The sequence below is a fragment of the Notothenia rossii genome, assembly GCF_949606895.1.
Source record: "Notothenia rossii genome assembly, chromosome: 2".
NCBI classification, from domain to species: Eukaryota; Metazoa; Chordata; class Actinopteri; order Perciformes; family Nototheniidae; genus Notothenia; species Notothenia rossii.
In genome coordinates, this window is record NC_136904.1 from 20000566 (window position 1) to 20023382 (window position 22817).

The 22817-nt window shown below is 37.8% G+C and overlaps 2 protein-coding genes across 3 annotated transcripts in view; both read left to right on the top strand.

The window, feature by feature from the left end:
- The first annotated feature begins 758 nt into the window (after positions 1 to 758).
- saa (serum amyloid A) lies at positions 759 to 2354 on the top strand. Of its 2 annotated transcripts, none has more exons than XM_079667275.1 (4): positions 759 to 885; positions 962 to 1061; positions 1216 to 1354; positions 2180 to 2354. In XM_079667275.1, the coding sequence occupies exons 2-4, from the start codon at positions 974 to 976 to the stop codon at positions 2313 to 2315; spliced, it is 363 nt and encodes a 120-aa protein (XP_079523401.1). In that variant the 5' UTR covers positions 759 to 885; positions 962 to 973; the 3' UTR covers positions 2316 to 2354. The 2 variants fall into 2 exon arrangements, with proteins under 2 accessions (XP_079523401.1, XP_079523402.1); XM_079667276.1 differs by having other exon boundaries at positions 834 to 885; positions 966 to 1061.
- A 4396-nt stretch (positions 2355 to 6750) lies between these two features.
- The window catches only part of apba2b (amyloid beta (A4) precursor protein-binding, family A, member 2b), a 66569-nt gene continuing 50502 nt past the window's right edge, over positions 6751 to 22817 (top strand). Inside the window, exon 1 of the mRNA XM_079664558.1 lies at positions 6751 to 6903. The gene's annotated coding sequence lies outside the window, so the exon portion shown is untranslated. The remainder of the gene's footprint in view (positions 6904 to 22817) is intronic.

A 22817-nucleotide genomic window follows, 5' to 3' on the forward strand; every position in this document is an offset into this window, starting at 1 on the left:
CAACATGTCCCTATAAAGTAAGTCCAGCTTATGCAAACAGGCTCTCATCACATGTTGTGTTCTTTGTTTCAATAAACCTCCCCCTATTTTGCAACAGGACTAGAAAAATCAAAGCTTCTTCAACATTAAATACAAAAATAAAGAAATCTAGAACGATCCATTATCAATAGAAAAAAGATGGATCATTTATTCAACATAAGAATAACATTTATGAAAATGGTTAAGGTTTCTAATATAAGTAAAAATAAAGATTTTAATTAAACAAAACCCCTATGACCTTTCTATCAGGACCTCATGGTACATAGCAAAAATCTGTACCTTGTGATTCATAGCTTGAGTTATAGTTTACTTGCAATTTGTTTTCAAAAGTTAGCTGAATTTCTGAGGACAAAATAAGCAAAAGCATTCGTCAAACCTTTGGAGAGTGGAAGTTATGAGACTAACTAATACTAATACGAGTCAAAAGCTTGACAATAATTTTTTTTAAGAAGTTACTCTCCACACTATGTTTTCACAGTAGTTGATATTTTTTAAGAATCTGCTCGGGGGTAATACAAATATAATTTTTTCATTAAAGGTCAAGTGGCAAAGTAATATCGAGGGAAAAGGGAAGGGAAGAGATGACATAGTATCTTTTTACATTGTTGTTAACATAAAACTTGTCCTTGCCTTTTGTTTGTGTAGTTGCACAACCAGGGAATACCCTCAGTGTGTTTGTTAGATTTTTCTTATTTCAAACTGGAACCCACATGGTCAGAAATGTCCATTATTGAGTAATCCTACCACCCAACTGAATATAAGTAGAGTCAAATGAGTACTACTATTCAGTGGTAAGATACTCTACGATCTGATAAGACTTACTGGACACTCAACAGGAAAAGCAAAGTAAGTTTGACACATCTGAAAATATAAAGGTACATATGTATTTATTGGTTGAAGTAATTGTAACATTTTCTTTTAGACAGCTGGAACCATGAAGTTGCTTATTGCAGGAATTGCTCTGTTCTTCATTGTGGAAACCAATGCAGGGTCGATCAAATATCCCATAGAAGCCGCTCAAGGTTAGAAATATTACTTTTTAAGATCTCTAAAAAACGATGTGAATAATTTTACACCATATATCTAGGATTTACAGTTTGAAATGTCAATGACATGTTTTGTTTTTTATATCTGGATTCTTTCCTTTATTTGACTGTACCCGGTGGTCCTGACCAGGAGCTTATGATATGGCGAGGGCATACATTGATATGAGGAATGCCAACACCATAGGCGCAGACAAATACTTTCATGCCAGAGGAAACGCTGATGCTGCCAACAGAGGAGAAGGAGGCAGAAAGGCAGCTGAGGTGATCAGGTGAGGAGCAAAGTGTAGGAACACATCTTCTTATACAATGTTGGCTGTTTCTCTTAGTTTTCTTCTAAAAATGAAAACATTCTTGTTTGTAAAGCAGCAGATTGATCAAAGAGCACATTTTTTCTCTACATTCTCATCTTATATATTATCTTTTACATTATTATTTATCGTTATATAAGGGAGGCTGTGGCTCAGTGAGTTTGTGCACTGATCTTCAGATCAGGACACCAATGGTTCAATCCCCACTGCAGTCAGCAGGCCGCTGTGTCCCAGGGCAAGACACTTCACCGCAAATTGCTCCTGTGGATTGCCCACAGTATTGAGTGTATGTAATTAGCTTTGGATAAAAATGTCTAACAAGTAACCTGTAAGGTCAAATCGTTGATAAAGTATTTAGTACCTCAGTGATAATTTTCTATCCATTCATAATTAATATGCTATCCCATTATTAAACGGCTTATTTCTGATGTTCTTTGCAGCTGACAACCAGATCTGTGTATCATTTGTACACAATCATATGCAAGAAATAACTAATATTCAGGCCTACCTTAATGATGCTCCATCTCATTAACATATTATAGATGCATTTGCTAAACATTTTAGATCCAGTTTCTTCCCAAAAAAGGGCTCCGCTCTGCTTCCTGCAGCTTTTAACAGATCCAATCCAAATGTACAATTAGACCTACTGCAATTATACTTATTATTGCCTAAGACCATACAACCTTTGTACACCTTGCTTGCTCAGACAACCACAGTCTTTTTTTTACCGAACTTGTTTTATTAATCAGCTCATTCTGATCCACATTGTCTCTGTTCCCATTTCAGTAATGCCAGAGAGTGGGTGCAGGAAAGAATGGGTCATGGTGCCGAAGACTCTGCTGCTGATCAGAGGGCAAATCAGCATGGACGCAACGGAGGAGATCCCTGCGCTTACTGGGTGGCAGGACTTCCTCCGTGTTAATCTTAAAGTGATGAGGATGAATAAAAGAACAAAATGATATTCTTTGTTTGGGAGTTATTGACAAAGACAGAGTTTTTACACAACAAACATTAACATGTACATACACCATTAAATACATTTTTATTTGCAAACATCAGAAACGGTTTATGACCATCCGTACCCAATTGTGAAAGAACACAAACAAAATTATCAAAACTGAACATTAAAATGTTTCAAAGGCAGTTCAGAGAGAGATCCGCATGGGGTGCTTTAAGAGCTGTTTACGTACATTTATGATAGTGATACTGTAAGTCCAAAATTAATTTAATTACATGATCTAAGTCTATAGAAGGCTATACTGAATGGATAAATAAACAAACAATGAAGCAGGGCGAATATCATTTTTCCCTGGATAGTGAAATCAGCAAAATCATTAACCCTTATGTTGTGTTTGGGTCTCCCGTGACCTCTTTCAAGTTAAAATTATATTATAACTACCCTCTAGTTTTGATTATTGGAACAAGGCTTCATGATATCCTCCACAACAGCTATATAAACACTACGAACATATTTTTACAATTTTAGCCAAGTCTGAAGGTCTCAAAAAAAGAAAGTGTATAATTTGGTGTTCAGGTCTGGGAAGACCCAGCATAATTGTTGGGGGTGACTCGGGGTCAAATTTGGCACAATCAAGATTCATCTTTGACACCCCACCCCCACCCCCTTCATCCACTGTAACAATCATTTTAAGTCTATTCAGATAATATCATTATCCACTGTCTTCACTATAGGGAATATAATGAGTGAATTTAATCACATTCTTTACTTAAATATGTGTTTTTAATGTGTTTTGGGGCCATAACATAAAATTACAACAGGATTGTACGGTTACGAATGCATTATAAGTTAGTTATGTTGAGTTTGAACCATTTTGGATGATAGTCATTATTTTGGAGTGTTTTGGACTGAGATAAATCGTGGGTCAAAATTGACCCGCGAACATCATGAACGGTAACAGTTTTTGAACACAACACAAGGATTAAATTATTATTGGAACATAATGGTCCATGACAAAATGTTTGGGCAAATTCATTTGTATACAGTATATGCCCATAATGGGCTAACTATGTTGTCACACACATATATACAATGTCATTTACAATACTGTTTTCTTTTAGTTAACTTAACCATGCACTCTTCAATTGAAAACCCAATATGCTGCAATGAAGAAGGTCAATTAATCAAATTAGTTTTACCGCTTCTTTATATTTGAGCATTTTTTACATTATTGCCATATTTTGACTTTTTTAATGTGAAATGAGAACAAATTATTTTCTTTAGAAATAATGCTGCCATTCAGAGGGATTAAGTCTGATTCTTTGGCATTTGTATGCCCCTCCATTACTGTCTCTCAGTTATATTTGTGCCTTGCTCACATTTGCGACCGATTAGGCGATTTTCTGTCAGAGAGGCTCTGGACAAATGTCTTGAACCAGGTGAAGAGGAGATTGAACCAGACATAGAGGACGATGTCTCAGAAATGGAAGACAACAGCGATCCAGACTATGAGTCTGACCAACAGTCAACAGACCAGGAAGAGGCCCCCGAGGGAAAGGCCCCTGAGGGAGAGGAGCCCTGAATATTTATTTTTCATTTTCATTGAGGAAAACGGTATCAGTGTTTTATTTTATATTCATGCACTGCACAGTGAATGCAGTGAATGCTGAACTCAATGGGCCCACCGGTGGGGTCCGGACCATATACTGTAGTTGAAAGTACACAATGGAACACTGACTTGCTTGTATCAAATCAATACACCCCATACATCATTTGGAATGGGAAGAATCTCAGCTTGCTACAACATCAACTAAAACATTTCCATCTCCAGTAAACACAGCCTAAATGGCAAGCATTTAAAAAAAAAAAATATACAGTATTGTACAGTAAGCACTATCTTTGAACTTACTGCAAAATTATAACATGAAATTCACCCCTGGTGTCATTCTGTCTGTCACCCCTTGATTCTATTTGCTTTTACTGTTCAAATGAGATGTCAACCATCAAAATTGGATAAGGGGTTCCAGAGATATCACTATGCAAAACACACCGGACAATTTTGACCGAAAATAGTATGGGAAGGGGGGTATGACCTAACGCAAGAGAAGGGTTAATCAATCCCATTCTATCTATGGTCGTGATTCGTTTTTCATTCAGCTGTAATGTTGAATGATGGCCACTGGGGAGCAGTGCTGCGCTGGTTCCATGACATTTTAGGCTGAGATGCTTAGAGGTTATCTTTGATCCAATGATAATACATTTTCTTTCTCTATTTCTATACCTCAGCCTTGATAACACAGTAGGCCTATAGCCATATGCAAATTAAGTTCCTAAATGAAACAAATGAATGGCATCAAACAGGTGATTCTGGATAATCAAAAAACCCTTTGAGTGCATAATTATCCTTTATCATTCTTGATCATTCTGAAAAACTCGGTACTGATTTTAATATTCCTAATCTTTAGAAAAGGTCATAGGCACTCACACACCCACACAGTTGATATAAGGATGATTACAATTAAAATCATGAAGCTACCAAACTCAATCTACACAAAATAATTATGAATATGAAAGTTGACACAGTTGTACATTAACAGACATTTATTGAAGATGTCATTTATGTACATTCTCTCCACACCAACAACTCTTGAGAATGTTTTTCACACCTGTAGGAGATGGAGAAAAATATCCAATTTGACAAGTTCAACTTCTTTTTAAGGAGGTACTGTTAGAAATTAAAATCAATGTTTTAATGGGGAAATGTAGTTTAAACATGCCGTCAGTTTTAATGCTCTTTTATATTGAAAAAGCAGAAATTCTTGTGCACAAGCAGTTAAGCTTTTATTCTGAAAATCCTTCATCTACGGTTAGCATTTAGCATGTGGCTAATATACGATTTCCTGAAGAGTTGAATTTAGTAGCGAAATGATATGGAGTGGTGCAAACCGAAGCCTACTGACTTAACACTACAACTATAGATGTCGAGATAGTACCATGCTGAATATTAAATGAAGGTACAGTTTATTTGAATACATTATTGTTTACAGACGAGAGTAGCATGTGACAACATCCGGAATGACCGGAAACCAAACGAGCCGAGAAGTATTGTTTAGAGTATTGATTACAGCGTTTAGAATGTGTTAAATGAAAAGTGATGAAAGAGAATATGAGGAGAAACGGCGTGTTAAGCATATATTGAATCTGAAAAGAACCTATCCTCTGTTTAAATGCAATAACGGACATTGGAGACGAGGCGAGCCGGCTGGCGGGGAGGAGCCAGCAGAGGATATATAACAGCACCGGAGGAGAGATCCATTCTCTTCTCTTCCCTATCGAGGAGAGCCAGATCACAGCTGTTTGTCTGACTGAACAATATCATGCTTGGGACCAACCCGCGCCTTTTTTAATTAAAGTACCCAATTGAACTTTCACAGAGACTCCATTTAGTCTCCTTTTAAAGCTTCTCTCCTGGTCGGGAGAATAACGAACACAGTTAACAGTAGTAAAATGCAGCATTTTGAACATAAAATATATTTTCTCAATCATATACATTTCTACTTTTTTTTTTATATTGATTAGTAGATCTTTTTTTGATCTCATATTTCTTCTGAAGTAGGCCATTGAACAAGGTGAGGAGATGAGGTCACTTCCCTCTGCCATCTTTGTTAGGTTGAGATTGCCATAGTAAAATATTGTCTTTATTGTTGAGCAATTGGACATTCCCTTGCTCGAAAGAAGGAGTCTCTGGGAAATCTAGTCTTTTGTATTGAGTCTGTTAATACAATTTATGCATTTTTTTTTTAGTTTAAAAAAAAAATTATTTATAGAAGGACCATGCATACAAAAACATTAATCTCAGCAAAGAGAAGAGATGCAATATGCCAGATTATAGCTAATAGCTAATTTCCATCTGTGGTCCTCAGACAGGTTCATGTAAACTAACGTCAGTTAATGCTAGGTAATGTAGCTACGTGAGTTCATGCTGGCTAACGTCAGTTAATGCTATCTACACGTGGATACTTTGATTGCTAGTTTATTTATCTACAAAAAGCAAGCTTGATTGATTTGTCTTCCGTATATTGTTCTATATTGTTCTCGCATGGTTACTACTTTTCCATATTGGATTTCAATTAGTATATTTTTCGCTCTTGTTATTGAACATTTGGTTGGGTTTAAAACCCGCTGTTTGGTTCACTGTTCATGTGTTTTAAAGTAGAAAACAAATCTAAAAGAAATAGCGCAGATTTACAATATACATTTTTTATTTAACTTGCTAATACCGACGGGCCAGCTGTGTCTGTTATATTGTTCATATAATAAGGTAACGGCCGAGTAACGGATTACTCTTTCTCCAGAGTACCGGTGTATCTGTCGCTGCTCGGGCGGGGTAGCTGCAGTGGGCTGATATGTGTTATACTCGTTCCGGGGCTGGAAGCACCGAGCTCCGTACGCTTTCTGTCCGTGAGACACACACTCGAGTGATGCGCGAACAGCCAGCACCATCCTTTACAAATCCAAAAAGGAGGTGACTTGATCAGCATATGTTCTCCAGGTAAGACATATTTTCCTTTGTATTAATCATTGGTAAACATCGATGGATGCTCAATAAGCGAGGCTGTAGTGGTCCTCCTCCCAGGCACCGTACGGAGCACGGAGCGGTGCATGGATGCTGATCTGCGCAGCCTGTGGATGTGTGCTCAGCATCACTGTTATCAACAGGGCGGTGAGCTTTGAGCGAAAACGGTTATTGCTTTAAAAGTCTGCCATTTGATCCAGGCATTATGTATTCCTGATATGTTATAAGATCGGGTTGGACATCTGTACACACCTAATGCTACAATTATCGGTGATTCATATATGCGTATTCAGTCTACGCCTAAAATTATCGATTGTAGTTATTTTGCTATAGGCCTTTAGTGTCCCATGAGATGGGAAAGGTCATTAATGTTTTACATCTGCTTAATGTTCCAATTCCTATTCGTTTTATTAAACGATACCTCATGTATGCTACTCAGACTTCTCCTTGTGGTTATGGCAAATACAATCCTAGTAGCCTATCTACTTATTTTCTTTAATATTACCAACCTACCCTATACTTGTATAACATTTCAAATATGATTCAGTTCATCTTGTCCATGAAAAAATACTGAAGTTGAGAGAAGTGTAAGGTAAGCTACACCATCTAAGCCCCCCACATCTCGCCTCTGCTGAGAATACAAGTTGTTTAAGTGCTAAACGTTGTGCAATGGTCGTAGGTGTCTAAAGCCTATATTGGGTGGAGGGCTTGTGTGTCCTTTAGTGCCTGCTGTGTACCACTCTGTGCCAGTCCCGGCCACAGGGGAGGGCAGCTGCTGACAGGCGATATGTCTAGCTCTTCATTGTTCACAGGGAGCAGGGGACAGGCTCACAAGGTCTGCAGTTTTATGTCCTTAGCTTCTGTCCTCCTCCAGTCATGCGGAATCCATTTCAGTGGCCATCTTCCACTTGCATGATGTCTTTGGACTGTCTGACATTTACAGATCAAGTCTTGTTTTGTTGGTTTCTTGCATAACATAAGTATTGTCCCTGGAGTTGGCACCACAGTGGAATACACAGTACATGCAGGCTTCGTTAGGTTCATAGTTGTGGTGCAAGGGAAGACTTTTGTGTTTATTCGCACATTTAATTTATTTATTTGTTGATGTACTTGTACACTTTCATTCTGATAGAATAAAGTCAAAATTAACGTTATTAATAGAAGATTGCTGAGAATAAAAATCCACATTGCAGTATATTTATTCATCTCCATACCCAATATCATGTAGGCAAAAAAAGGTGTAATCGATTGAATCTTTTTTTCCTTTAAAAACGATCTACTAACCTGAATCTGTATATTTCTGTAAAACTCTGATGCAAGCAAAGATGTAGAAAGGGGTCTGTATTGTGGGGAGTAGAGAGAAAGAACAAAGGCTGAGATGCAGCTGAGGTAGAGGATGATGACCTGCCCTAGAGGAGTGTAATGCATGGTTATTAGATAAACTGAAGGGCCCCTGGAGAGCCATGATGAAAACATATAAGCAATGATGGAAACCTATAAGTTCTTGGAGTATGCATCCAATATTTTGCCTTGTGATGTTGAATGTGAGGATGATATGTTTTTATTTTCCTACCTCTTTTGTCTATGTCTTCCTCTGCACTGTCCTGTCTTTGAGTCACCTGATTTGTCTCCAATAGTCAGGGATAGTTTTCTGTATAGCACCTGCACTAAAGGACAAACACCCTCCCTGCAGCCTGCTGGGATCTTATTCCCGCTGCTGGCAGAAGAAGCTAAATTGAACTCGGGGGGAGGAAACGCAATAGGGACGGACCCTCCAGCAATGCTTCACACATTTTGAAATATAATAACTATCTGGAAATGTATGATTACATCAATAACCTTTCAAGAGCATTAATCTAAATGCACTTGTTAAGAGAGTCTTGGCTAAACAAAAAATGTCCTTTAGCTGCCTTAGCGTCGTTGATGGCAGAGCAACAGGCTATTCATTATATTACATAACATCTTTAAAGCTTTTCTCTATAAGCTATGGATTTCTGTGTACCAAAAATGAACATTCTTTACTCTGTTCATAAAATTAGTGTGGGCGGATACAACACTAGTTTGCCCTTTGACAAAAACAAAAGATCCTGAGATAATAAAACCTACAGGGCTACAGGTAGGTGTTGATTTTCATGTTGCATAAAACTGTTAGAAAGACAAAAAAGGCAATTGAAACGATGATTAATGATGAGGCGTTTGTGAGATAAGTGGTGCTGCAGTGTTGTTACAGACAACTGTATTGCTGTAGAGGGCTTTGTGTGAGCAGTTAGAGGGAGAACATTTCAGTTGAACACAGGATTGAGTATATAGAGGACAGGCTGTGAACCGCTGCTGCTGTGTTAACTAGAAAACTGGGACATGCTGAGGAATTACAATTGAGAGGGGCTAGGTATATTTCACACTTCAGAGGCTTGTTTGTTAATCCGTTAAAAAAAATGGAGTGAATGTAAATGTGTACCTTATAGTTACAGAGGAAACTGCTGTTGTGGTGCATATGAATAATATATTTGTATTAATCAAAAGTTGCTTGTTTTTGGGATAATTCGATGAATTATTTTCCTTTTATCAAATATCAGTACATTTTCAAATTACAATTACAAACAAGATTTATCCCACAGCCCAAAGTGTTATTGTTAAGTGCGTGTTTAATCTTATGCAAACATTGAACAAATGCGTTTAGTTACATTTATTTGAGAAAATCCTTACATTTGAGATGCTTAAACCAGTAATTATTTAGCATTTCTCCTTAATACATGACTAACAAAATGTTTTTATAACATCAAAGTTGATTACATTTCTATTGTCCAACTATTCAACTGATGTTTTCAGTTTAAATAAATGCCCAGTTTTGGACTTTAGACTGTATCCGCAAAAAGCAAACAGTCTCTAAAACAGGATTTTGTAGTTTTTGTTGTGCATGTAGAGTGCGTTGCTATGCATCAGAACATATTCCTAAGAACATCATGGCTGCTGTTATGTTGTCCTTTGAGTTGTTCCATTATTCATCATCTGTGGAGGACTTATCTCACGATGACATCACCACTACAGTCTCTCACTGCAGCTCAGCTTCATAAACCAAAACAGAGCTCAACAATATTGTAGACATCCGATAAATTTACTGTCATTTATGGATTTAGGTATATTAATTGTAACCATCACATGTTATTGTACAATTCCTTCTAAGCTCTCACATCCCCTTAAATGATTATTTAATGATATTAACCTGATTGATAATCTCCCTGTCTGTGTTGACTGTGTCTAAATGCAGATGGGAAAACTCTTAAAATGTTCCACTTTTAAAATATCATATCCAGACAAGTGTGCTGCCTTGTCAGGGGTATTCTCCCTTTGTAGTTTAATGTGGAAGTCAGCCATGTGAAGCTCAGTTCAAAATAAAACCTAGGCAGAAACCTTTTTACGGACGGATAGAGGATCAGGGGAGAGAAAGAATTCAGAGCTGACTGAAGCCTTTCACCTCTGCACTTCATGTCCCGATTGGAAATATGCTGAACCTTGCAGACAGTACTGGTTGTGTTTCATAAGGTAATTTAAAAAAGGCACTGTAACCTTATATATCCACAGAGAAAGTACTTTGGGTCATCATCTTCAAATGCACAGCTTAGCTTGCTGTTCTGTTTGCACTGTAAGGTCTTACACCTTCTGGTTTTCAGCCTGTTGGCAGCTGTTTAGTTAAAACTTTTTTCTCAAGATTTATAGTTCAGTTTTTCTGGTTCACCCTTGGCCTTGGTTACAGCATCACTACTTAAAGATGCAAGGTAATTCGGCTCATCATCACATATATGGCGATGATTTTGTTTTAAATATCCACATTACTGTATATAATACATTTGACATTCTTCTACACAGGTGACCCGTGTATTCAAATATGTATCAAATGGGCCAAGCTACATTTACAGTCAGTTGTCTCTACAGCATGAATAACCTAAAGAGTCTGGGTCAGACATTGTTTTAGCATCACACTTTGAATATGACAGCCATGCAGTATAACTCTATTTGTTTTGATAGTGCTGTCTTATTCGCTTTCAGTTTTTCCTTGAAAGTGGGAAATCTAGAGTACATTTCTGCTTCTGTCCTGCATTTATTTATAAACCCACACAACACTACTTTGATTTGGAGAGAAAGCCATCGCCTATAGCTTTAATCCACTCGATGCCATTGATCTGAGAGGTCAAGCGCTTTTTTTGCTGAAGTGTTGACTTTTGGCCTTCGGGGTATACAATGCTACTTTTGCTTTCTACTAACAGTGAAAGGAAACATGAGAAAATACTTGTCACATTCTGTCGGAAATGGTGATATATTTGTTCATTGTTTGGACCGTCTTTAAAATACACGGTATTCACTGTCAATATTTTCAGCCTGTGGTCTAAAGCAGCTGATACTGTGGTCAACTTCTTACCCTGGTCGGTTTTTGGCTTTATGATGATGACATCTTTAAATATGACTGCAGATTTCTACAGTATCATGTCATCTCATACTGTAACATGCTGTGCTGAGCAGGGACTTTGTCCAGTTGCATTGTTGCGTGACGTTTGCTAGCAAATAAATGTTTTATTTGGTTGCCAATTGTCATGCTGCAACTTCAACAAAACCACCTTTGCTCAAACAATGGTTTTCACTATCCTAGAAGCACATAGGGATGTAAGGCCTATAACATATGTTATTAAGATAAATTAAACCAATACACAAAAAGAATGGAATCACCTGTCACAAACCTTCACTGGGTGGTCCGATGGCAGATGGGACCGCTTTATATTTTTGAATGGGTTTAATGCTTTAGGGCAGGGGTTCCCAAACTTTTTCCGCATGAGACCTAAAACAGAAATGTTGTGGTCCTATGGGACCCAAGCTAAAAAAATGTAATGATTTTCCATAATATGTACATTTATAAACAAAGAATGCAACACACCATGAATTTAAAATGTAAATGAAAATATTTATTTAATTATAAAAGTGCATCGCAGCAATTAGGTTTCTCACCATAACAACCTTCCCTTTGAGCTTGCTCAGAAAAAAAAAGGATCAAAGCAGAAAGACGAAACATGGGAAGTGCAGTCAAGTATATACAGTACAAATCAAATTTAAATTATACAATTATCAGAAGTGCAACATTAAGTTTGTCACTAGATCAAAAACTATGTACACACATTTTTTAAACACTTTTAAATGAACAGAGCTGTTATAAAACACTCTGAGAGACAAAGAAACTCCAACACTTGGCAACTGATTAACTTTTTTTTTGTGGAGGCTGACTTGATATGATGCCCTCAGTGCCCCTCTGTTCCCTTTGAATGCCTGAAAATAACAGAGAAGATATTATTATTAACATTGCTGGGTTATTGGGTGATTTTTAATACCAGCCGGCGTACGCTATATACCCGATGTGGACCTGGCAACCGCATTTATAGCGCATTACATTACATGTTACTTGTTAGACGCTTTTATCTAAAGCGACTACATACTCAATACTGTATGGGGGAATCCCCACGGAGGGATTTTGACAGGGTTGTTGCACAAAAGACCCAAGCGTGCACAGAAGAAATCTGAGAGCAGACATTTCACGAGCGCACAGAAACAGCCTGAGTGCAAGGAGAAGGTTTTAAACTGGAACACAGGAAACCTGTAAGCGCAGCAATATATCTGAGTGCAAGCGTACAGTTTGAGCAGAAGCCGAGCAAATCTAAGCGCAAGCAGGCACTATTTGAGTGTGAGGACAGGGTTTGAGGGAAATAAATACAGAATTCTGAACGTGAAATCAATAAAGTATGCTATGTAGTGCCGAGAGACGGGAGTCGGTGATTCAGCTCTCAAATTTAAAGACCACGCTCTTGAATAAAGATAGGGAATAACCCCCATATGTATTCCTATGTGCATCACACTGCAGCAGTCACGTCCGTGCGGCTGATACTTTCTCTCGCTTTCCTTCTCATACTGCCTGTCACTTTCCCTCTAATCTTCCTGTGGTTATTGTTTTGAAACACCGCTCTGTGCCGCTGCAAAATTTAGTGGACTCGCGGGAGCGAGTAGAGGACGCGCGAGAGCGCGCAGCTGGCGGTCCGCTCCGGGGCTCAGTCTGCATTTCATCCAACTTTGCATTAACCAAACAATTTCACAACAGACCCTGACAAACTCACAAAAACACAAAACAAATGATTAAAATGAGTGACTTACTTTTCCGCCGTCAAAACACTGCTTCTTGAAAGACTCTTCTTTGCAGATGAAAAAATCCTTCGATTTGTCCCGATGCAGAGGATGTTTTGTTTGGAGATGCAGGTCCAATTTATTCATTTTCAAGCTTTCGTTACTGAGCACCTCTCCACATAAAACACACTGAGGCCGCTCCTCTCCATTTCTAACAGCTTTTGTGAAGCCAACGTTTAAAAACTCCTCTTTGTATCGTCTTTTTGCCATCATGTATGATCGGGATTAATCAACAGACAATAAACAGACAGCGCGAAAACTTTCGCGGGAGACGCGTCAGAGCTGATACAAATACAATCTTTTATTTTTAGTTTATTTGTATTTAGAAAATTAAATCATTCAATATACAATGCTATATTGCATAATTTCATTTTCAAAATAAAAAATAAAATACAAAAATTATAAAAAAATTGTATTTGCAACGCAGCCATCAGCTCTCGCGACCCTGAGTTTGGGAAAGGCTGCTTTAGGGTGTAAGAAAGTCAGAACAAAACTCTTTCCATAGTACAACCAAAATGATAACTGAAACGAGACAACACACTACTTAAATACAAATATAATAAAAATAAATTAATAATAATCTCAGTTTTAACTCATTACATCCAATCACTTGGTGGTTCGCTCCGGGCCCAAAGAAAATGTTGGTTTCCAAAATATCTTTGAGATATTTAAATTTGGGTCACAAATGAACAATTCAAGTGTACTCTCTCTTCTCTCATGTGTCATGCAACCCAATGGGGTAATGTAATCAGTACATTCTTATACTTTTGGTGCCAAAACTATTTCACATGTAAGTAATACATTCAGTGTTTTAAATGAACTGTTTTTAATCTCTTTTCAAATAGTTATTATTGAACGAAAGAAGATAAACATCACAATATACTGTATTTCTAACTTTTGTTGTTGCTGTGGAAATATGGAACCCTACTAAGATATGAAGAATGTGTTCCTTCCTGCCAGTTACTTAATTCTATGAATAATGAGTCTGGGAATATTCTAGTTTAAACTGCAGATCATTTTTCTGAATGCATAGGTCTCCTCTAGAATCAATGAGCACATCATTTCACCCCTTTTTATGGCATTAGCATGTAAATGAGTCCAAATCAATTTCACAGTGTGTGACTAAATCAGGTCACATTGGGAGGGAAAAATGGCTAAGAAAGAAAGTGAGAGAAGGAAGAACTTCTTCCACGGTGCTTGGTGAAAGAGGAACCCATTCATAGCTGCATTAATCATGGGTGGCACTAAAAGAGTCTCTCTGAGGCGACACCCAGAAAGAGAGAGCAAGAGAGAGGCATTGAAATAGTTTAATTTGTTAACTGGATCTGTCTGAATCCGTCTGCTTTCCCTTGACCTCTAATCTAGTTATTGAGTTAGGTTGAGTTCTTAAACTAGGGATGCTAGGTTTGTAAAATGATGCGCCTATACATATCTTTGAAATGACAACTAGGCCAATAGCGACATTTTGTTGTTATTTTTGTATTCCCCTTTTTCAGCTATTCTTAAAAACTCCCTCTGCTATTGTCTTTCTAAAGTTCTTCTATAAAAGGAGTTTCATTTCTGATCTCCCAAAACCAAAAAAGGGCAAAATACAACTGTTACATATTACTGTGTGAAGTAAACTAATATGTTTATGTAAAAATGGTGGAGTCTTAGAGTGATAAAAGATCCAATAAGAGATTATTTAGCCTCAGAGCTCAGCTTACTATATCTTGAGTATTTTATCAGAATTGAACCAAAGCCAAAATGGAGCCAAACCAGTACATTGATCTATGTATTTTGTGTTATTAGACAACAGGGTGCAAGAACATGATAAATATAATATACCCATACATATAGCTGAAAAAGCGGTTTACAGCCAGGGTGTATCAACTAACATACTGTAGATTTCGTATATACTTTAAGGACCTGCCAGTGAAAACCAGCAGCAGCAGGTGTGCCAGGTGTTGTTGTTGACATGATCATGAAGTACATATGCTCACTACACATTTACTGACCAATGTAATAGATCATTTTGAAGATCTATCAAATCATCTTTATGTGTTATTCTCAAAGGCCTCCTGTCACCTTACAACCTTTTCTGCTGTTTCTTAAAAAGGACTCCATTTTTTGTCAGGACACATCTAGTATGCGTTTGCCCGTTTAGTTATTTGCAATTTTGCAGCCATTGTTTTGACATTTCAATCAATCAATGAGGTAGTTCATTGATGTCCCCCGCATAGATGCTTCCAAAGACGCAACACTAGATTTGTTAGCTTCAACTGTTCATCATTATCTTCGCTTTCTTAGGAGTTCCCAGCAACTTTTTGACAAACTTGTAGTGTGAGGGTGACGTTACACGTTTGCATGCACTTCTCAAACAGCATTAAGTAATCCATTGCCACTTTCGACTAGGACTAGTCTTCTTCCAGAATTTGACTTTTAATTCGATTTTGAGATTTAAGCAGATAAATGAAGAAAACGTGCAGGTGTTCGATATGCATGGGGTAATATAACAAAACCTGGAGTTTGTGTGTGATAGTGCTCGTGCGTTTATGCTTGATCCTAATACAAACATTTTTACCAACCCTCCTGCTGAGTTGTAAGTCATAACAGGACTCCTCTCCCTTGGTATGCTGTCATTTATGTCCTTGCTTAGGCTTAAGATGCATTTACCAAGCCAGCTCATTAGTTACCACATTTGTTTGAGCAATAGCATGACATTAGCATTTAGATGTGTAGAGAGCGTCACCTGCTGCCTTCAATGTTGAATTGCTCAGACAAATTCACATCTGGTGAAAGTCTTCTCTCAACAGTTCCAAAGAAAGAATAATGTCTATAGTAAAAGTGGTAAATATATTCCCACATACAATGCAGCACGCTGTCGTTATTCAAGCATGGCGAATATAAATCAGGCTGAAACTTGAATTGCTTTGGAGTCCCAGCCTCCGGGCCATTATTTCTGTAGTCGACATGTTTGTTGATTGACAGCACAGATGATTGTTTATCATTTGTGTAATAAAGTTGATGGCAAGCACCCAGATGGTTTGTTTTATCTGCGATGTGAGGTGTGCACAGCGAGGAGCAGGAGAAACAGAGGACCATGTAGGTAGAGAAATAGAAGGGCGAGAAAGAGACAACGAAAACATGTAACTCTACAACTAAATCTAATAAGGACACATTTATTTTTAATTTTTTCAACATTCTTGATCCACCGGGATGTTGATTCTCAGTGAGATCGGTAATACTAGCAACCCCTAAACCTTACAAGAATATGCCCAATTGAATGTTGATACAAAAATATTAATGAATGCTGGTTTTTACTTTGATTCTTAAAGGTAGGTTCTGCAAGATCTTCAACAATTAAGAAGACATACTTGGGAGTTAAAGTTAAACCTAATTTATTTCAGCGCTTTGTGTCACAACGTACATTTCCATTCTTAAGTATCTTGTATTAAAAGCATGTGATTATGTTGCTTTTGATTGAGTTCCAGTCAGGCTTAGTTTTTTAGATGTTTTAAACATGAAGCACCTTGATAAATCATTAATTTACTTTATTTTGTAAATGTTGTAGAATTAATAACCTCACACATAACACATACCGGTACATTCTTCCTTTCTCTTCTGACTGGAAGAAGGGTGTACGGTTTTCTGAGAAGACAGCCACAAAGTGATGTGCAGACATTATCTATGCTACCATGCTGTTGTGTGTTCTGGTGTAGGTTGAGAAGTGACACCCCAGAACCTAGAGTAATACTTCAAAGACCAGGCTCAGTCAGCAGGTGCCTTTTTTATCTCTGGCCCAAGCGTTCCTCTTTGTATTGCAGTGGTATATATTCCAACGTTCTTTTGCTATTTCTCACTCGCCTCATGGGTTACTGTATTGTCTCTTATTATAACACTTTAGCACTGTCAACAAGCAGATATTGTGGATGTGCCTTCTATTTGTGGGTCCATTCTCTAGTTTGGTGGATGGAAACAAGGTCAAACCTCGATAATGAAACAATACATCAGGGGATTTTCTAGGGCACTTCAGCAGTGATATATGTTATTATAGTCTAAATGAAAATCGGTGCATGAGCACACATTTTTACATGGATGCCAATATCAAGTCGTTATTGGAGACTAGCTGCTTTGAAACCCTGATATCTGTTGAATTAAGGTTCTTAATGTAGGAGTAGGTTAGATTTGTATTGGACGCTGAGTATATTTTAAATCTTGCATTTATTTCTCTACACACAAATATGTTATGTTTCCTTTACAGACCTTAGCTGCTGACATTATCCTGGCTGTTTTGCATGCTTATGTGTTAAATGAAATCGTCCCCTTTTTGGAGAATTGTGAGCAAATGGCTTTCAGTTTCTGAGAGATAAACAGTAAACATAAAGTCAGTTGACAATTAATATTGTGGTGTTTTATGTTAAATGCAGCCAAGCAAACTTAAAAGGTACACATCCTCCTAAGGGGTTCACACCCACAATATAATGCTGAATAATGCTGACATCAGTATTGCTGTTAGTCTGTGTATTTTAGTGTATTATTGTCTGTGTGTTTTTTTGTTTGTCCTTTTTAGGTTTGTGTTTTCCATGTGTTCAGACAACATTTCTTTGAATCAATATACATCTAGACACTAACAGGCAAAACAGGTATAACACTGGGTTAACTCATTGCCAAAGTACTGTATCACAAAGTGTACTGTATCTTCAGATTTTGTTTCAGGAGGCATTGCAAGAGAGGTTCCACATCTCAGAAATAAGATCAGAAAGAGTTGGTTGTTTTTCCAATCCAATCCAATCCAATTTATTTCTATAGCACATTTAAAGACAAACGAGTTGAACAAAGTGCTATCACATCAACAACTGTATAAAAACATGGCATAAATACATAAAAAAACCGACAGGACATGAAACACATGTAAAACACAAGACAATGAAACCAGATCAGAAGCCACAGACTGAAAAACCCTCCCACATGACGTACAAACAATACAAAACACTAGTAAGATAAAAACACACATTTAAAAGCACAAGTCATACCTGGTCTGTAAATGCAAGGGAAAAGAAGTGGGTTTTTAAACGAGATTTAAAAACAGGCAGAGTTGGAGCAAGTCTAACCTGGAGGGGCAATTTGTTCCATAATTTTGGAGCTGCAACAGCAAAGGCTCGGTCTCCTCGCTGCTTTAACCTTGTTTTAGGGACGACCAGAAGGAGTCTGTCAGCAGACCTCAGTGACCGTGTGGGTGTGTATGGTTTTAAAAGATCTGCCAGGTACGGTGGGGCTAAACCGTTATACAATAACATTTTAAATCGTATTCTAAAATGGACTGGTAGCCAATGTAAAGAGGCGAGTACAGGCGTAATATGTTAATTATGTTCAGACGCTAAAATTAGAGCCATCTCGACTGACCCCACAGCCTAGGATGAGTTGAGGCAAGCTAAGGAATACTAATCAGAGAATTAATATAATAATTTTGCCACTGTTCAAAGTTAACCACATACAAGCACCATTTCGTTAAGAAGAGATCACTTGAATAATTTTGCATTTGATGTGTCCCTCATACCCGTGACTGCTAAACAACGCTGAGAGTAAAGCTGAAGCTCAGGTCAACTGGACTGTTAGCAGCCAGCGGTTTGTTTATGTCTGCTCTGCCGTGGAGCCCCCTCATTCCATCCTCTGTTCCATCTTTACGTGCCTCAGGTCTGTAATTCAGAAAAGAGAGCTTAGTTATTGCTCTGGGACAGGAGGTCCAGATAGCATGGCAGTGAGCAACCTTGTAAAATTGTTGATGGGTTGTAAAATGCCAGGGAACAGCTTATGCAAAGGTTTTAGAGTGAACAGGGCACTGTAAACCTTTGCCTGCCATGAGGGAGGGAGAAAAGAGATCAATGTAGATAGATGGGGACGACTCTCATGAGCTGAGACGTAGGTGTGCATACAAGCGTGAAGTGTGTATTTGTCAGCTTGTTTTTATGTCTACTGGCTCAATGCATCTTTAGAATGGAGGTCTGCAGAAAATTCTCAGTAACATGCCTTTTCTGTTTCTGGAAGAACAAGGGAAGTAATCATCATCGACCGTCGTATCTCTTCAGACTGATCTGTATTTTACACCATATCAAATAATATCTGTTTTACATAACGTTATTCTTAGATTATCACATTCCTCATGTCTCCTATTTCACTGAAAAGTCCATTATGAGTGTATGACCTGCAGGTTTTACATCACACTAATGTCAATTGCTGAGCTGTAAGGAGAACACAGAGATCCCCCCCCCCATCCCTTTGGACATATCATTTACTCACTAGTGTGAATTATCAATATCAGCAACAAACTGCAGGTCTGTTTTTTCCCCTTGAGTACAGTCTCAATTCTTACAATTCCTGTCAGATATCATCTAGAGATAGTGTTTTTGTATTGGCACTGAGTAAATGGGCACTCTGCTGTTTATTGTGTGACATTGAGAGTGGTAAGATTAACTGTTAAAAGTGTTTCTCCACTCCATACACATACTAGGAATGAATCCCTCATGTTATCCTTTTACATTGTTATTGTAAGAGCTTGTGTTAATGAACCCAATACTAATTTCAGAATAGAGCTTGAACCTGAATTCACTTTATGGAATCTCTTAACAATAGGAGGCAGGTCTCTGCTGCTGGAGGGCTGTCCAATAGCTGATGTTAACTAGCTTGCTTCCTGCTGATATCAACATGGATTTGTCTTTCAATTTATTCCGCTCACCATTTATAATCTGCAAAGCAAACATTGTGTTTCAGAGATTTTTCGGGGAATTCAAACGATGCTTCATGGTTTTGTGTTAGGAAAATATTACTCGTCACCGGCTTGGTCTTCAATAACAGGATACATGTATTTACTATCCTTGCAAGAATGGAAGTAGTCATCACATACGGAGCTGTATGGGACAAATAGTTCCCCGAACAGTGTCCTTCAGATGCTTTATAACAAGAGAGGGTGTTATTCAGTCACAAGATGCAGAATACCGGTTCAAAGCAGTATTCAATGTTTAGTTCAGATTAGCTAAGGCCTGCGTAAGCAATAAACATGACAGTCATATGTGTCACGATCTTAGTTTTATGTCACGGTTTTGTTCGGTCTGTCTTGTCACGGTTTTGTTTGGTCTGTCTTGTCACGGTTTTGTTTGGTCTGTCTTGTCATGGTTTTATTTTGCAATTCTATTCTCCCTGTGTCTTGTCTTCCTCCCTGTCGTTAGTTTCCCTGGTGTGTCTGATTGTCTGATTGTGTTCACCTGTTGCCCTTGTGTTTCTCCTTCCCTGCCCGGCTGTTTCTCGTCTCGTGATTACCCCTCCCTGTATTTAGTCTTGTCTCTTCCTGTGTTCAGTGTTGGTTCATTATTTGTCGTTCATGTCTCCCTTCATGTTGGTCACAGTCACCTTTTTTTTTGGATGCTACCTCATGCCTCGTACCTGTTCATGGATTCTTGTTTTTTCAGCTTTTGTGAATAAAGCTCGCCTTTTGTTTCATTTTGAAACCTGCTTCCCTCCTCAATCTGCATTTGGCAATATGTCTATCTCCATTAGAGGCTGAATCATTGTCACATAGCTGTCATATGCCTAAAACAGTGTGTCCTGACGCTCTTCTAGGTAATCATCCGGTTACGTACACAGCTACGTCGTAGGGCCTTTGTTATCATGTGCTACTCTGATATTGGAAAAGTACATTCAGTATTTTGCCAACATGTTGTTGTATGGACATTTGAAGTACTGATTCAGAATTATGTAAAATACAATTTCTGGTACATGGTATGTAACAAATAGATATCCTTTTTATTTTCAAATAATTACGCTAAAATAGACTCCTATCCTTAATCTTTTAGGACTGCCAGTATTGCTTCTTGACGTTGGGAAAGGTATTGGGGGAGAGAGTTAAACGAAGTTAAGGGGTCTCAGTGTTTCCCCTATACATTCAGCAGCAGCGCAGCGAGACAGAGAGAGAGCAAGAGAGCACACCTTTATCTATTTAATATAGTTGTACAAAATAAAGTAAGAAGTCATTCCAATGTGTACTACTGTATAGGACAGTAAAAAAAACAGTTTAAAAGGGGAGTGATTAGTAAAATATGCATAAATAAAAAGAAAGAATGCAAAGTAGGTAACATAAGAATATTTATAAGAATAAACAAGTTTAAATGATTTGTTATTGGTTGTGATCATATTCTAAAGATTTTTGGATTATTGAAAAGTATACAGCTCCCTTTCATGAGTGTTAAGAGCTGTATCCATAAATTCATTTTCATTTCATTTCCATAAATTGCCTTAAATGCACCAGATTGATGCATTTAACTTCAACATTTAAAAGAAAATCTTCCCGGGGGTACATGCCCTCGGACCCCCCCAAAGGATGTGAGGTCCACCCCCAAATAAAGCAGGTTAAAATAATTAAATTGCATACATTTTATTTTGATTGTTTGTTATGTGGATGTGTAGTATTTGTGTTACTGTATGTTCAATAAAGGTGATTAAGCTAAATACACCTGTAGAGCCTCAAGAGCCTTTCTTGTACTGGCAGACACATACTGTAGAAACATTTTGGCGGGGTGCACTTCGCACTCGCACACACAACATTTTTTAATGCGCTTGGCGCTCACATTTTGCTGAGCTCTCGTGCCTTAGCACCGCTGCTATGACTCCATCCTAGGGGAAACACTGGGTCTTATAATCCGCTCATTGATCTCTATAAATGACCTAGTCGGTACTTGATGACATGCTAACGTGACTGTGTAGTTTGTGGGTTGAATGCTATCAACGTAATTTTTACAGTAAAGCAAAAAGAACTCCTGAATACTATCAGCAGTGATCTATTATTACATTTCTAGGAAACAAGCACTAAACTATTGCTGTTTGCTTCACTGTATCCGAGATAGTCAGCACCAACAGGAAATGAAGTTATGCTACTGTATGGCTCAAGATTCCTAGATTTCCTCAAGAATATTCTCTTTCTTTCTAGTTTTTAACACTTTTGGTTGGTCGTTCATGTAATCTGCCGAGTGTTTTGTCTCAAACACTATAGCTGCAGTGTGCTGCAGTGTGAGTTGGACCTATGGGACCAATACAAGCCTCAGGGCTGTATGCAAGCAGGAGGAGGGGAGCCATGGTGAACTAGAGCAGTAGCTAGAAGAGAGACTGTTGTAACTGTGTTCACATCGTCATTTTGTGGGGACTAACCTAAAATACGGTACCACAAGAACAACAATCTGATAAGATAAGATAAGATGGACCTTTATTAATCCCCGTGGGGAAATGGTGGTTTTAACAGCAACAGGTTCAAAATGAAAAACAGGACAGCACAGATTCACACAGATTAATACAATTAAAGATAAAAATAAAAATGATAACAAATTATGAAATAAGAGATGAATTAAAGTGAACATATATACAGATTGGGTCGTATATACATATTATCTGATGATCTTGTGAGTAGTTAAGAGTTAGTTAAATTTAGGTCAGGGTTATGCTTCGAAAAAGGGTATATGTTGGAGTCAAGCAAATTGATGTTTGAATGAAAGTGGGGTAAGCCTTCATTGAGTTGAATGAAAAGTAAAGACAATGTCGTCCAACATAATGTGTGTGTTGGCCTATTTTTTAGTTTTACAATGTTTTAGAACAAATGAGTAGATTTGAAAGCGATACAAAAAGCATATAGTTAATATGTTTACATA

Bases quoted from the DNA above. Each gene is read 5' to 3' on its own strand.
- saa (XM_079667275.1), top strand. From the start codon at position 974: ATGAAGTTGCTTATTGCAGGAATTGCTCTGTTCTTCATTGTGGAAACC. The intron at 1,062-1,215 runs GTTAGAAATATT...GGTCCTGACCAG, and splicing joins TCCCATAGAAGCCGCTCAAG to GAGCTTATGATATGGCGAGG. The intron at 1,355-2,179 runs GTGAGGAGCAAA...TTCCCATTTCAG, and splicing joins AAGGCAGCTGAGGTGATCAG to TAATGCCAGAGAGTGGGTGC.